At 36.7% G+C, this 16,480-nt stretch overlaps 1 protein-coding gene across 10 annotated transcripts in view; it reads left to right on the forward strand.

Annotated features, from left to right (window-relative positions):
* Positions 1-16,480, forward strand: part of SULF2 (sulfatase 2) — a 137,338-nt gene that overhangs the window by 82,448 nt on the left and 38,410 nt on the right. For all 10 annotated transcript variants that reach the window (XM_048963267.1, XM_048963261.1, XM_048963259.1 and 7 more), the window contains 2 exons: positions 2,992-3,231; positions 14,645-14,796. In XM_048963267.1, coding sequence (XP_048819224.1) covers positions 2,992-3,231; positions 14,645-14,796 — 392 coding nt within the window. The remainder of the gene's footprint in view (positions 1-2,991; positions 3,232-14,644; positions 14,797-16,480) is intronic.

Raw genomic sequence — 16,480 nt, forward strand, 5'->3', positions numbered from 1 at the left:
TCATTTGAAGAACACAATAGGATTAAACACTTTGCTATACTGGATATTTTTTCTTTGTAGCATTTGTAAATGTAATTGGGTCTCCTGTATTATAGTGTTGTTTTTTCCTAGCATACTAAAAAGTGAAGTTAAATTCATATGTAGTGGTATGAATAGGTACCTAGATACCTTTTAGTTCACGTGAGCTTAACCTCAGTGCCAAGATTCCATTAAAATGCATACATTTTTAGTGTGCATTCTCCATTAATAGTAGTCAAAATATTAGCCTAATCCTTAAAGTGAGCTGTGAAGGGACACTAAATGTAAGGTTTTGGACACTACACAAAATTCAAGTGTAATTTCAACCTAGATTTTTCTTTGATTTAAGTGAGAAGCTTGAATGCATCCAATTGATTTAATTGGCTATTTTTACAGTCTTGTAGATCTTTTGTTTTTGAAAGATAGCATAGAAATTCCACATTTAACTACCAAATCATTTTTATGTATAATCAGTGCTTTTTGACAGGTCACAGACATTTTCTGTATAATATATTGACACTTTAAAGCATGATTTCTCTCGGTACATCAGCTAATGAAACCCCAAAAGATTTTCCAGCTCAAAAGGTGATTTGATGAGGTTCCAGCTGCTGATTAGCATGTAACTAATCTGCTATGGAAAGATCAACTTATACTTTTTTTCTGCAATTCTGTGTTTGTACTGGAGGCAAGCTGAAGAAAAAAAGCTTTGGTTGGCTGATTTCAGGCTGTTTAAAATATTTAAAGCTGGCCTATATAACGCTGCACAGAAGAGTATGCTGGAGTTTTACCTTCGACTGATCTGTCACTCTGTATTAGTTGTCAAGCTAGGGAAGCAGATTAGATCATAAGTTTTTGTATTAGAGACTGTTGATATATAGGACCTTGTAATTACAGCAGTTTTATTAAAGACAGTTAGTGTCCCCAAGGGGAGTCATAACATGTGCTGTTATTTATGCACAGATGTCTCTGTCATTTAAAGGAGTTGTTAAATTGTATTTTAATATTGGAATGGCAATACTTGTTCTTGGGCTAGTTCATAAGATGGCACAGAGGAAACATCCACAGTTTTCAGAGACACATGATGTATAACTGACTGTTAACTGTGTTAATGCCTTCAAAGAACTGGAGACTTCTCCCAAAATGCGTACTTTCTTTTCCCACAGTTATAGAAAGAAAAAAACAAAAAAACAAAAACCCACTTATTTTGTTTAGAACTTTTATTTCAAAATGTGAAGTTCAACAAGCTCTGAAGGGAGAGTCAATAACTCACCTTGGTTCTTGTGCCAAAGCGATGTGACAAGGATGTACTCTGATTAAAAAATGCACAGATTTCTTTCTTTCTTTATTATATTAATTCCAACAAAATGATCTCAAGAAAACTAGTGCCATGGCAATTTTAAGATGAAATGGCATACATTAGCAGTTAACCTCCATTCATGGTTGCATAGTCAGATTTCATATATGGCTTATATATGGCATATACGGCAACCATTTCCCCTTTAGGTTTTTACTCCTAGTTATATCAGTGTTCTCTGCGTCAAATTGACTTACTGTTGCAATTTCATAATGAAATCCCTTCTTAAAGAGCTTAGAAGAAACCTAAACCCATTATTGACATACAGTTTGTGCCAGATGGTTGCAGGATACATTGATTAAAGCTGAACTGTGAATCCAACTCAACCTTGGGTAAGTTAGCACCAACTCTACTGCAACATAAGCCCATACCTTCATCTCTGTGCTCTCTGTTGGCTTTCTTTGCTTGTAATTAGAAGGGAGTATTAGTGATGGAAAGGTTTACTCTCTTTTGCAAAGTTGTGCTGATGACAGGTATAAGTTCCTTGGGAAGTTGGAATTCTTCTTCAATCAAGCACTCTGATGTTTTAACCTGACATCAAACCTGATTATCAAACATAATGAAATCTAAAAGTCCTTTTTTTCTGATCTTTGATGATTTTATGCGTAAGAAGAACCTCTGATATGGATCCAAGCTTATTTAGGTTTATAGTTCTGGTAGAACTAATCTAAAGCCTTGTCTTAAACAGGTAACAGAACAGCCTTTTGCCAACAGTGTGTCTTTTAGTAACATCTGGCAAAAAGGCTTTGACTCTCGTTACCCCAAATCATCCAAGTCCCTACCAGTTAAACTTGCTTGTTTGTTTTTGGTTGTGTGTCCCAGCTACTCATCTAAAATCTGATTCTGCAAAACTAAGCCTTAGAGAATCTGTAGAATTTTAGCTAACACCTTTATCAAAATGGATCAAGTGGGTAGACAGAACTATGTGAGTTGATTATGGAAATTCTGAAGAGGGCTTTGTTCCATTGCTACCTCTTCTGGAAATCAATTCCTGCTAATATTTAATTTGAGAGAAGAGTGTGTTTTATGCAGTAGAAAACTCTAGAAGACCGGCTTGAACAGTGGGTTTGGAGCCATCCCTTCCAGTGTGAACAGTTCTGTGATTACAACCCTCAGCTAGAAGTGTTCTTCTGCAGAAACAGAAAGTTGGCACAAAAGGTAGTGCATCAGGTATCTTCAGAAACCAAGGATTAAATAATACAAACTATGGTCAGACTTGCTGCACAAAGTTAATTTCACCCTCAGGTTGTATTATCTCAGTCTAATTCACGTTGAGTCCTGCCTTCAGCTACTGGAACAGTACTAGTGGCTCCAGAAAGACTGTGCAAGCACTCTAGGTTACAGTTGGAAATCTTGAGCTTAGAGAGAAATTAAAAAATGTTTATGATCTATGTCAACAGGTTTGAATTCAATCTTAAGTTAGGACTTGAGTATTTCACCTTTCTCAAAACCATGGGAGAACTTCCTAAGTGAGGGGGAAGTGGACTGTCTTAGAATTTGGGTTCCCTCTGAAATCGCAGAGCTGTTACTACATGTGGTTGATTCTGATGGAAACCATGAGCTCTTATCTCATGTGACTGAAACAAGAAAATATTTCTGAGATAATTTTCTTTTTTCAGGTTCTATGCAAGTGATGAATAAAACGAGACGGATCATGGAGCATGGAGGTGCTCATTTCATCAATGCCTTTGTGACAACACCAATGTGCTGCCCATCTCGCTCCTCCATTCTTACAGGGAAATACGTCCACAACCACAACACCTACACTAACAACGAGAACTGTTCTTCTCCATCCTGGCAGGCTCAGCATGAAATACGTACTTTTGCTGTGTACCTCAACAACACAGGATATAGGACAGGTAAGATCAAGACTGACTCTACTTAAAAGTTCCCTTAGCCTTCTTAGTACAGAAGCTAACATATGTTTTAGTTTATTTTCATAATGGACTGCAACAGTGCAAAGTGCCATAGCTTCTATTGCGCATGTAGGTTGTAGTTTTAGCTTCCTTGTTCTTTTACTTGAAAAACTGTAAACAAAAAAAAAAAAGTGGAGGAGAAAAAAAACAACACAGAAAGAAGCCACTGCCATCAACCTTTACAAAGGAGTAAATATGCATGGTATAGGAACAGAATGTCTTGTTGCAGGACTAAACCCTAGGCACAGCAAATGTAAAATATGCCCTGCTAAATACAAGAGAAATGCCATGGAAATAATTTAATGATTTGAATTTTGCATGGAACAGATATATTAATCACACTAAGAATGCAAGAGAAGGGTATTTCCCTTATGTGCTTTGAGGCAGAGCACTCAGCTGGATTGTTTTCTCTAGGCAGTCCGTTCTCAGAGCAGTGTTCAAGGTAAAATATCTGAGGAACAATCAGCAAAATCACATGTACACTTGAGAAACAAATATGCTTCCTGTACACAGTGCTCCTTAGGAAGAAAGATCCTGTAGAAAGGATTTCAGAAAATATGGAGCGCTTGTTTCACACTTGTTTCCTGCATTCTCTGTACATGTGCTTTAGGTTCTTGCCAATTATAGGGTTTCTGTTGCATTTCCTGCTAAATAAATGCTTTCTGTCATGTCAGAAAATAGCCATGTTACTTGTAGTATATCTGTGCTAGTAGTACAGTTATTACTGGTAGTGCACATTCATGCTTTGAATTTATAATGCGTGAGGCTTGATCTTGATGGTGCTTCCAGAATATAAAATTTAAATATTAATTGAAACAAGATCCTTTTTTTGTTGTTTTTAACCATTCACGTGTTTCGTGCATGCCACTACTGTAAAGGGTTGGTGTTAAAACAAATAGGTAATTTCCCTGTTTTGTTTTTTAAAATAAAGACTTGAATTAATGTGGAAAGAAATAAATTAGGGGAAGTGCGCATACTTAGTTAATTGATTGCTGTTTCCCTCCATTTATCATTCCTGGCACTAATTCTGGTGATTGTATGAATACCACACCAAGCGTTATTCTTCACAGATCGTTTGTTTTGTGTTGCTGATATTTGTTTGTTGCAATAATTTTTTTATATGTAGCAGCTCTATTTTGAGCACCTGCAAGGTCTACCAACTTCTACAGCTGTTGCAGATATCCTCGTGTTTAGGTGTTATATTTTTATATTGATGTTTACATTTAGATTCAAGATTTATGTTGAATCTCCATTATCTTTCTTTTTCTGTGAAGTTAAATGCATTGGAATATGAGAAATAGTTTTACAATTACAAAGTGATCTTAAGGTGTAAATGAGATCTCCATTCACGTAGCTCAACATGATATATTATTACAAAAATTTGAATGGGTACTACCATTCCTGAAGGCTGGTGTTAATTTCTGGTCTCTGAATAAAAACTTGTGGTAACCAATATGAGCGATCAGTCAGCATCAAGGAAGTGTTTATTTTCACCTGTTATTTCCAAAGATCTCAGCAGATATACCTGTTTGAGAAACAGCAGAAAACTACTTTTGAAGTACAGTTTGCACAATTTTGAAAGTAATGTGCTAAGGAGAATATCTCTGGATGTTATGATCAACTTCTGTGACAGTGATATGGGGTGTCCTTGAACATGACTGCAGTAAGGGAAGATCAGGAAAGCACAGGAGTTAATTTATAGATTTATTGAAATATTTAGAAGTGCATGGTGTTGCTGGCATAACCTGCAAATACACACTTTAGCTTCCTACTGCTTTTATTTATTTGTTTATTTTCTTGAAGAGGGAAAAGCAGTCACGGTGAATATGATTTTTGCAGGTTTGTGTTTAATATGTAAGCTCACAGCTCTGAAATGAGAGAGCTGTCATTTTGGTGGAGAGGTTGTTTTTCTGTTAATTCATAAGCCAAACCTCCCTGTGTTTTCCTTTTATGTTTTCCTTTTTATTTAAACTTGAAAGGAAAAACTGTACTCTCTTACTGCTTTTAAGCTTCTCTTAGTGTTGTGTTGTTTTGATTATTTTTTTCCCCTTTTCTGTCACTCATTTCCCATCTCCTTGCTCTTCTCTCTGTAATGCTGATCTCCCTGTGTTTTATTCTGTTGCAAAAGACAATTCTGGTCGTCCTGCATTGTAGTATTTTTCCTGTGGCGTTTGTGGTTTGGATTCTTACAGACTTTTGATGCTGTGGGCACCTTTGGGAAACGTGCTGATGGTTTGCAGGCAGGAGGGATCAGTGTGGTGCGTGATTCTCCTCCACAAGTTTCAAATAAGATGTGTGAGAGGAGATTGAAAAGGTGGGACTTTCCTTTAAGAGTTTCTTAGCTTCAGCCTTGGTTGCCACCTTTGTGTTATTCAACTTTAATACTTTAAAAAGTTTTACTAACCAATGACTTAGCAGCATAGAGGTGAAGGTAAGATGCTGAGCTCAAGGGAATTTCTGTCTCCACATGTAAGTCAGGATTTTGGCCCTCGTGTAAGATACACTGTTGCTTTATGTGAATCAATTAAATATTGTGACAGTGCAATGACTGGCTTGTCCTCCTGTGTTGGAAGCCTTTAAGGCAGTAGATGCTAAAGGTGTGTTTTTCTGTGCGTTACCCTGTCTCTCAGTGTAAAAAATTACCAGTGTCACAAACAGCAACTAAAAGGTCATGTTCTTATTACATAGCCAGTACATGCAGACACCAGATCTCTAATCTCAATAAACAGTCACTCTGGAACATTGTCCCGTTACATATTGTGGGGAATTGGGCAAGAAAGGCATTTTGTTGAAACAAGCCGAGTCAATTAGTGAATTAATCTTTAGAAAAGACCCTGTAAGCAACATCTGAATTATCAGAAACTTAAACTAGTGGTCACTGGTACTTTAACTTAGAGCAACAGATGATTGTAATGGAAAAGAAAGAGATCCTGTGACAAATGTTTCAGAATGTCAGAGTATTTCTCTGCCAGAAGTTCCTGTGTAAACATTCACAGCAAAGAAAACATCCTGTTTTTGTCAATATACACATCTTTGTACGAGGCATCTTTCAAAATGCACAATACTTTGTTGCTTGCTTGATTCTAACAAGAAATAGCCTTATCAGAATACACGTTTAAACTTCCCCTTAAACATTAATTAATATAAAAGCTTCTCTTTTCCGTCCGTCTGTCTGTCTGAATGATTAGGTCTTAAAGCTGTTGACTGATTCCAGAATACTTTGTCAGTCTTACTGCAGTCAGGAAATTAAAATACATGTTTTTCTTATTAAATTCAATAAAATTAGGGATGATGGGCCAAATTCAGCCTTGCTTTTGCTTCACTGATTCATGCAATTGCTTCAGTGATTTTTCTGCAAGAATTCTATTCATCTATGTTAGGGCTTAGTGTGGCACATTATGCAGCAAATATAGTATATATCTTGACTAACTTACCATCTTCATTCCTGTCGAGCAGCAGTACCCTGTAGTACAGCTAATTCTATTAAGTTGAATTAACCTATTAAAAAAGGAAAACAGTACTTGTTGTGTGGTAATATGTCAGTATCTCACTCTGATGGAAGGTTGTACTTGAGTTATGCAAAGAATTAATATATGTCATCCTGCAGCATTTATATATTCTGAACTTAGAGAGAAGTCGTTGTTGGAGGTCCATCCCTGCCATTATAATAAATTTCTTGGGAATAAAAGTAATAATCATTCTTAGTGCTTTCACAGGGATTTACAGTAATTAACTAATGAATTCATTAAAATTCAGCGACAGTCTTCCATTTTCTCCTTCCTATATTAGGTGAAGATGACACAGTGGTTGACTGCATTCAAGTAATTATTTTTCCACTTCACTGTCTAAGCCTTTGGCATTTTTAACTGATTTTAACATTAAATTGTAAGATAGAAGAGAAAGGCCATTGGTAAATGCTAAATGGTGAAAAGGAGGAATGAATGTGAAAAATATGCAACCAGGTTTTAATATCTTGATGCACATCCAGAAAAAAATACTCTTGTTTATCTGTTGGCTGCTGCAGAATTCACTCTACGTAATAGTTGGATTACAGAAATGCTTAAAAACTTAACTGAAGTTGATCTTTGTGTATAATTTTTTGGTAGGGAACAGTTGGTAAACTAAGGAGTCAAATTGTAGACAGAATAATGGAGTATTTTCTGCAAGGCTCAATACATGTAAAGAGAAATATTAAGAAGACTTATGTGCATATAAAGAAAACAGACTAACTGAGAATGATGTCCTGTATGCAGGGCAGCTACTGAAGATCTGAAGGCCATCTTTTATTATGATAATTAAGTGGCTTAGGAGTCAAACTTGATTTTTAGATGTGATTTGCACAATTAGGAACTGCATTGTTAAGTTATTCACCTCCAAGACATGTGGGTGATGTTTGAAAACTGGGTATCAAGTTTCTGAATTATTTTACTCAAAAGTAAATTCATTTCCTGAGATCTTTTTCTCTCTGTATAGAAAAATTACCTTATCTAGGGCTGTCAAATTGTATCTGTTACTTGGCTTGAGATCATTAGATTTGAAAATGACGTGAAAGAAAGCTTCAGCCTACTGGATATATCATGGTAGCAGTTATTGTAAAAGTAAACCAAGAACCTGTGCTGGAAAGGATGTAAGAAGTGTGCTGATGTTTAGCCTGAATACATGTCTGTGTTTCTACTTCTGGCAGACTTGGTCCATGGCAGTGAATGATTGAGATGGAATATCCTGCAAATATTTTGGAGAATGACCTTTTCACACAAAACATATTTCTGTGTTTTCTGCTTTATGTATGTTAGAGACTTTTTTTTTCCTAGCACTGACTTCACATCTATTCTTCAGTCGGTTTTGAATCAAGGACGCATGTGTCTTTTCCCTGTGTTTCTAAGAATTGAGCTCTGTGCCTCACTAATTTCAGTTTAAACTTATTATAATGTACGATAACTTGGTGTGAATGCACTAAGTTGAGTTATGTTCCAATGATTATGCAGAGATTGTAGAAATGAAACTCATCTATATAGCTGCTGTTTTATCGCCTGTCTTCTGCATGTAGCTTTATGTTATTTAATGCACATTTTAACCATCCCAGAGAGAGGAATATGTGCATTTCAGTGAGTAACTCACTGAGTAAAATCCACAAAATAGCCTGCAATCAAATAAAACCTTCCAGGAGTCTGAGATGAATGCATCCACAAGTACAGAAATAAGCCAGTGCCTGTGGCTCGCTTCTTTCCAGTCATATTTTATTTCCCTCTTGCCCTCTTTCTTATTTATTCCTCTAATCTATCTGTTTTCAACATAAAATGGTGTAGATTGTGAGAAGCTCGTCTTTTCCCTACTGCATGTATTCTGCTGATAGGATGCCAATTTGAAGTGTATTGGCTTTGTTGTATTGATTCATCATTTCAAGCAAGAAGCAGTGGTCATCATGTCATAGCATTCAAAATAGCAAAAAAACTAAAGGAGATGTTTTCACATTTGAGAAAAAAAGTTAAATCTTTGTTAATTTTGATTGTTAAAATGACTGCACTTTTGAGAAAAATCTGTTGGCTTTATCCTCTTCTGCAGTATCTTTTTGTGTTCTTTTGCTTTTGTAAAAGCCAGTTATTTTGTTTTCATTAAATTTAACTTAATAAACTTCTGCTTCCAGGTTCTGGAAGTAGAATTCCAATTTCTTTGAGTTGAAACATCTTCCTATCTTTCTCTATGCTTTAATAGCATGAGTACTACCCTGAGACCTGTGCCTCATTGTCCAAGTTATGAATAATAGCACTTCCATCCTTGTGTATTTGTTATGCACAGGGTGGGTATCTGTGTGTATGAGATGGGATGCATTTTAAGTGCTGTAAGAGGTGACTAGTCCTTTGGAAAAAAAAAAAATTGTTAGATTTCTTTTTTTTGTGTGTGAAACATAAAAAGTAGATGTACAGAAAGTATACTACTGTATAATCTAGATTTCTTCTGTTTTGGTGGATATCTTGTTGAAAGGAGTTCTGTGGTTATACTGAACCAGAGCTGGACTTTGAATTTGTAAGGCTTCATTATTTTTAACTGTGAACTCTTTTATTATTCTTCCAGTTATAATGCTAAGTGAAAGAAAACAGGCTTTGTTGAAATCTAGAAAGTACTTCTTCTTTCACAGCATATCCCAGTAGCTCCCTGGAACCTTGCAATCAATTGACAATATGATGAGGAGGAAAAATCTAACAGTTAGGATTCTCTGTGATCGTAATATATGGAAGGAAGGTGTGATAGCTGATGGTGAGTCTTAAACAAAATGTCTCATTGTCTTCATGATTTTGGTATAGGGAAACATTTTGGAGATCTGAATGATCAGACTTAGCCACCAAGGAGCAAGCAGGCTGACTAGTGGTACTGCGCAGCACTCTGAGCCATGTGGCCAGCGCTCTCTTCTCTTGCACTGCCCAGTGCAGGAAATGATGCTGTTGCAACACACTGACTCATCTTGTACTGAATTGTTATAAAAGACTGATGAGTTGAAGATTGTTATTTCTAGAGTTTTTCCTTCAACTTTCAGAGTGTATGTGTGAGATAGCCGTTCAGAAAGGTATTTATGCTTTACAATTCTAGTTCTATTTGAACTTTATAAGCTGTGCCATAGCCTTTAGTGAGAGGCACCTTTTGCCAAGTGACTCCATTGGGAATTTGCTCACCTGAGAAAGTAGAGAGATTTGGCTCATTGTTAGCATTCTTCCATTTGATTCTTTGTTGACCATTTCAAAATATTTGGCTTAAGCCCTTTTGTTTTATTTGGCTTCATCTGATCCTCTTCTGCCAATTCCTCTGATTCACTGCATAGATCTTGGCACTGGTCCTCGGCCGTGACTGTGGAATGTGCAATGCAAATTCAGGAAGAGGGACAAAGGTATCATAAAGATTGTTCTGCGTTCACTTTGTCCTACTACCATGGTAGTTCCCCAGCACAATAAGAAAACCTGTAGGATATTCTGATTGCAGTGGTTACCAGTCACTGTACAATGTTGTTCTTACAACTCTTACATTTAATGAATGAGTTTTGGGTCAGTTATTTTGATACCACATGAGAACTGAAGTTTCCAGTAAATCTCTCTTGTGGAACCAAATTTTATACTAAATTACAGAACTTTATTTCAGAACCTTGTATTACTTCTGCTGTAAATCCATTAATTCCACTGGGTGGATTCCATTATATGTTTTCAGTTTGAGTATATTTGGCCATGATGTGAATGTAGAATTGAATTGACCTTTGGGCTTAATGCTCATTATTTGTACTTAGCCAGGGTGAGGACGTTTTCAAGTTTGCCTTCCTTTGATTGTCTTTCAGAGGACAAAAAGTACTAAAAGTAATTTTTGCTAGATAAACAGCAAAAGAATAAGATCAGAAAGACTTTTTTCCCCTCAAAACTCAGCTCAGCTGTAACTAATTGTTCAACTCTGAGTTAGGAAAGACTAGTGTCAGATACAGAAGTAGAAAACTTTTGAGGTGTGAAAAAAAATCCCTCTGTGTAACTGTAGGACTTGCAACTCAAAGCCTTGCTACCTGGAAAGCTGTCTGCTTAGCTGTATCAAAAGAACGACGATTTAAATGCTTCTTTGAAGTACTTAATACACAGCATTTGTGGTTAAAAGTAGAGGGTCAGTAGCTTTAAACAGGAATTTAACTTCACAGTCACAGTGGAAAGTGCAGTTTAATGGTGTGCTGCCGAGTGCGTACAGCTGAGCACTGGGAAGGATGTGAAGGGAGGACTCCCAGAGGACAGATGGATGATAGAACTTCTGAGCTTATAGTTCAGGAATAACAAAAAAAATTAATTTTACTTTTTCTTGGCTTGATGACTTATTGTGAGAGCAGGAATATTTACAAATATCTTCCTAGATTCTAAAATCCTGAAATCTCATTGTTTTGACTTAAGATGGAACTTGTTTACTCATGTAGTCTGTCACAGGATAATTTGGGTTGGAAGGGTACCTGGGAGATCTCCTGTCCACCCACCTCTGCAAAGCCTGCATCAGGCCATATTGCTGAGCACTTCTTTCAGCCCAGACCTGAAAAACACCCAGAATGAAAACTGTGCTGTCATTTTGAGCAACTTATTTCAATTTCTGACCATTCTCTAAAGCTTTTCTTTCTATCCAGACTGAGCAGAAGACTGACTATGGTCAGTTAGATCTGAACAGCCAAATTAGGGAAACCAAATTAAAGACTAAAATCATGTTTCTAATTCTGATCTTCTGGCAGTTCTGCAGTGCTGGATCTGTGTCTTACACTATGTTTTCATTGCTGCTATGGGAGCTGCAAAGTTCTGTTATATCCAGCTTACAGTGTTGGGTAGTCTGTATGGCATGAAAAGGATTGAGTGATTCCCCTGCACTGTTTTATTGATGCATTAAGAAGATGAATTATCTTAAAACTTGACATCAAACAGGAAATTATGAATATGCTTTGTAGAGGCCCTTAAGTTCTATTGCGTATTTTGAAGTTAGAATCAGAAAAAGTAGCAGTGTGTTAGTGTGCTTGATTTTTTTTAAAAGAAAAGAAAGGTTGGGGAGGAGCAGGTGTGGAAACAACCTTGCAGTTTGGTATAATGATATGTGGTAGAACTAGCCTGAATATTGTCAGTGAAGGTGACTGCTGTCTTTTGGAGCATATTTGAAACTGAGATGTCTGTTCTTTAGATAGGTGAGACCTGCTTTTTAAGCAGGGAGCTGTGTGCCTAGTGTGTCTGCAATTGTGTTACGTTCAGAGCAGACCTTTGTGTTAACTGAGAGCAAAGGGCAAATTCTTATGTGCATGATTTTTTTTTCTGTATAGGAAGAGGGTTGTTTTTTAAACTAAGAAACAAAACAACAACAACAACAACAACAAAAAACACTGAGGCCTCTTGTGAAAATTCCACTTTGTACCAAAGGATTTTCCAGGTGCTTATCATTGAAGACTGAGACCCTGAGATAAGAACTGGGAAAGATTAGGAACCCTGCGGAAGTGGTAACAGTGTACAAAGGACTCAATTCTTCTATATCCTGTTTTGTTTGGTCTTAGGAGAAAATAATGTTCTGTAGCGTTTAAAGCAAAGGGAAATCACACTTTTGATGCGTTTATTAAAAACAATCACTTGGTGTTTTTTAGTGATCCTTTCATAGGTTGGATATGGGAACATGGCTGAGCGTATCAAAACAGCAGTCCTTGAAAATGTTTGTTAAGAAAATCTTGGAGCAGCTTGGAATTGGATGTTCCGAAGGCATATGTGCTCTACTGAGCAGCTGTCTCTCGTGGTGAACTAATCTGATGAGGGGAAAAATGTGTTAGAAAGAATCTTTACAATCTAAAATGAAAATCTTTCATCAGCATCAGGAGTGCTTTTTGTAACCCAATATTTTGTAGTACAGAGAAGTGATGTTTTAACAGTTTTTGAATAACAGGCCTTTAAAAGGCTGAAAAGGAGGGAGGAGGGAAAAAAGAAAAAGAGGTAGTGGAACATTGGAAACAACAGAGAAAATTATTTAAAGCTCATTGACATCCATGAAACAGTATGAAGACATCCTGAATATACAGTGCGGGGTATGCACTATGAGTTGCCTTTCACTCCTTAAAAATTTGAAGTTGTAAATAAAGCAGAAACATTTGAAAAAATATATACTGTACAAACAGTTCCTGAGAAATGTGATAGTTTTTATCTGTAGTGGAGCAGATATAGCATCAAGATGTAGGTAAGGACAATGACACAGAGATTCTTTTCTGTGTCATGTTTATCAGTCACCCAGCCCTTCCGTAAGTGGCTGGCTTGTACATAGCTTGCTCTGAAAGTAATGCCTTCTCCTTATTTCCATAGGAATTGTAACAGATCCAAAGAGTGCAAAAGCACAGTGACAAAACACAGTTTTTCATTATGGTCACCACCATTAGCTATTCATGTGGATGAGCTGATTGAGATACTCTTAATTTCATGATGTGACAGCTGTGTGTGGCCATCTGGAACCTGGCTTGTCTTTCATAGCACTGTTGCCACTGCTGAAACACGCTGTCCTCCGCCTTGCTGTGCTCACATCCGCTGTGAGCTGGATCTGATGTGTATTTGGTGCACAGTATATTTTCTCCCTATAAATTGATTCCATTCTATTCTGTCATGTATTACGATCCTGTGAATGTTTCCCATTTTTATAGAAAAGAGAATTGCTATCTAGTAATAACATGGAGCTCTCTCATGTACTGTTATGTAACATGATTTCTCACTAGATCTCTTGGACAGGTTCTGCCCCTACAAATAGCCACAGTTCCATTGACTACAGTGAGGCTGGCCCTTCTTACCTCACTGTCCATATGCACACTGTGCATACACTCCTTGTACAGAAATACAAGAAGATGTGATATCAGATGTTGTGGCTGAAAGCTTAAAAAACACTTCAAGAATCAAGAGCTGAGAACTGTATGCTCAAAACTCCTAGATTTTGAGATAAGCTTTGTTCTGAGACTGAGATCCATGCAAGGTGCAGCAGCATTACTGCTTCTGAATTAAAAATATTTGTAATGTCAAGGAGAACAAGTGAAGGTCTTCATGCTGGTCTTTGTGACAGTGCTAACCTGTATTGCCAGAGCATTCAGAACTTCACGTGTGAGCTCTGAAATGAAAATTCAGATGTTGAATCACATTGTAATCTCCAGGCCAAGAGCAGAATTTTGCCTGTAAGCTGTAAAAACAAATAAAGCAACCAGAAGAGGGTTTGATTTGTCCTGCAGCGGCATAGTGATGATATATTGTAACATTCTTAACTGTTTTTTGGAGAATAATTTGTGTCTGTATGCTTGTGGTTTACAGAGCAAATCTAGCAATTACATAAGCTGGGAGGAGGGCTCAAGTGTCTGGATGACGTTCTGTTAGAATCCTTGCGCTTAATCTGTACTTGTTCTGCAAAGCAAGGCTGCTGCTTCAGTTCTTCTATGCAGCAGTTTTAAAATTTGATTGTGTTTATGGTTCTCGTGTCATCGTTCCTCCTAAGGCAGCCTCCTATTGGTGACTTCACTGCTTCTGACACTTCTTAGGTGGAGACCTTGAGTGGGTGTAACAATGAAAAACGTAGCTAAATTGGGTGATTCAGAGCAGGGTGAGATAATGTGACAACCGGTGCTATTTTAAACATTCTCTCTTTTGCTGGTAGCAGTCTCAAAATATCAGCCCGTAAAACAAATGTAACTGTGTTCCAGTGTGTGTCATGTATTCAGAATGCAAATCAAAAAGAAACAGAGACAAACTCATAACTCACTTTAAGGAAAATGTTCCAGTTTCAAAAGAGAATTGAACTAATATGACTAAGTAGAGTATCTTTGAGATGTTTCTTACTATACTTCTGCTTTCTCTACCCTTAGCTTTCTTTGGAAAGTACCTTAATGAATATAATGGTTCCTATGTGCCTCCTGGTTGGAAAGAATGGGTTGGATTACTTAAAAATTCCCGATTTTACAACTACACACTCTGTAGAAATGGAGTGAAGGAGAAACATGGATTTGACTACTCCAGGGTAGGTCTTACGGATTTATTTCGATTTCTTTAACGTTTGAATGTGACTGTGAGATAGCTGCAGTTTCAGTCTAATTAAAGAATTCCCATCCTACTTGAAAGCTGCTCTGTGTAACATTAGCTACAATACAGAAGGCTCCATGTCTGGACTCTCTGTTATCTTCTGTTCAGTGAGGGTCATATTACTGAAAACATTGTTAACAGAAATAGAAACAAACAAAACATCCTGAGACTGCTGATGTGTCTTATGAGCTGCAGATGTGAAAACGGATTTAAATGCTGCATGACAACTATTTCTCCTCCTTGTACTTTAATTATCTTGTGCTAAATCTGATTGCCATCTATTCCCCTGGTATAGAACTGATTTCAGCAGAGTTACACAAGCATAAATGAGATAAGAATCCAGTTCCCTCCAGCTAGACCCATCTTTTTATGTTAATTTAATTTACTTGTTTCACAGCTATAATATAATGGAGAATTCATAGAATCCTGCTGCTTTTTATGGTAACTCAGACTTTGCTGTCTAAGTGAATGGAAAAATGAACTGTTAAATGTATATCACCGTGTGTTGTTACAGGTGTGTATGTTCCTAATGTCCTTTCCAGGATATTATATATTCCATGGCCAAACTTACTAAAATGCCTGCAAATTATTACTACAGCTCAGTCACCTGTTTGCAGTCAAGAGAGGATCTATTTCAGCCAAAAGCGTGAACTTCCCAAAGGAACTGGCTTTGCTCAAATATAATTATAAATAAAATAATCAGCAAGCTGCTGTAGTTCAAGTAGTGTGTAACTTCAAAAGCTAACTTAGCAGTGATACTGATTTTTAAGATGTATTTGCTTAGCAGGGATTCAGTTCACTTTCTTTTATTGAGCATAAATCCTGCCTCTGTTTTTTCATTTCAGTAATATGTTCACAGTTTTTTCTTTACAAGTTTGAAGTCTATATGATTTCCTCCCTCCCATCACCCATTTGTAATTTTTAATTGAATCTACATTGTACTGAAAGATAAAACTTGACAGGCTTCTAGTATTTCCTTTTCTATTACCAGCTGCTAAGGGTTACAGACAATTGATAGAATTATTTGTCTTTTATTTCCCTTCTGATCTATCAAGAATCAAAGTTAATCCTTGTAGCCATGCTACCAAAAATGTTGTGGTGGAAATCAACCTTACGTGAAACAATCTCAGGCAAGTGATGTCATAGGGCAGTGTTCCCTGTTTGTGTAACAAGAAGTCAATTTTACAGTTTTATTTTACATGCCAAGATCCTCAACTCGATTTTGTATACGTAACAATTTAAAATGTTTAGGTTTTCATTCTGTTCAGTTTTTCTGAGTTTGTTAATTGAAAGAACAGGTCTGAAAATATAAATATTTTTACTATCTTCGTATTTTTGCCTAATACTCAGCATAGTAAACAGTACATGGCAGTGTTAACACTGGGGTTCAAATGAACAAACACAAGCAGAAATACAAAATTGGTTCTCTGATCTTCCTACCATTTGTTTTGCTTGAAACCTACTTTTCCAGCAAATAACATGATAATGAGATTATATTTTGTCACTATCTACTTGACATAATTGATGTTGATTATGTGCCAGTTGAACTGAAAAAAATAACCATTACTGATTCTGTCCTCCAAAGTAACTGCTCAGCCCTTATCCTGTGAAAACCAAATCTT

Source organism: Lagopus muta, chromosome 16 (genome assembly GCF_023343835.1).
Source record: "Lagopus muta isolate bLagMut1 chromosome 16, bLagMut1 primary, whole genome shotgun sequence".
NCBI lineage: Eukaryota > Metazoa > Chordata > Aves > Galliformes > Phasianidae > Lagopus > Lagopus muta.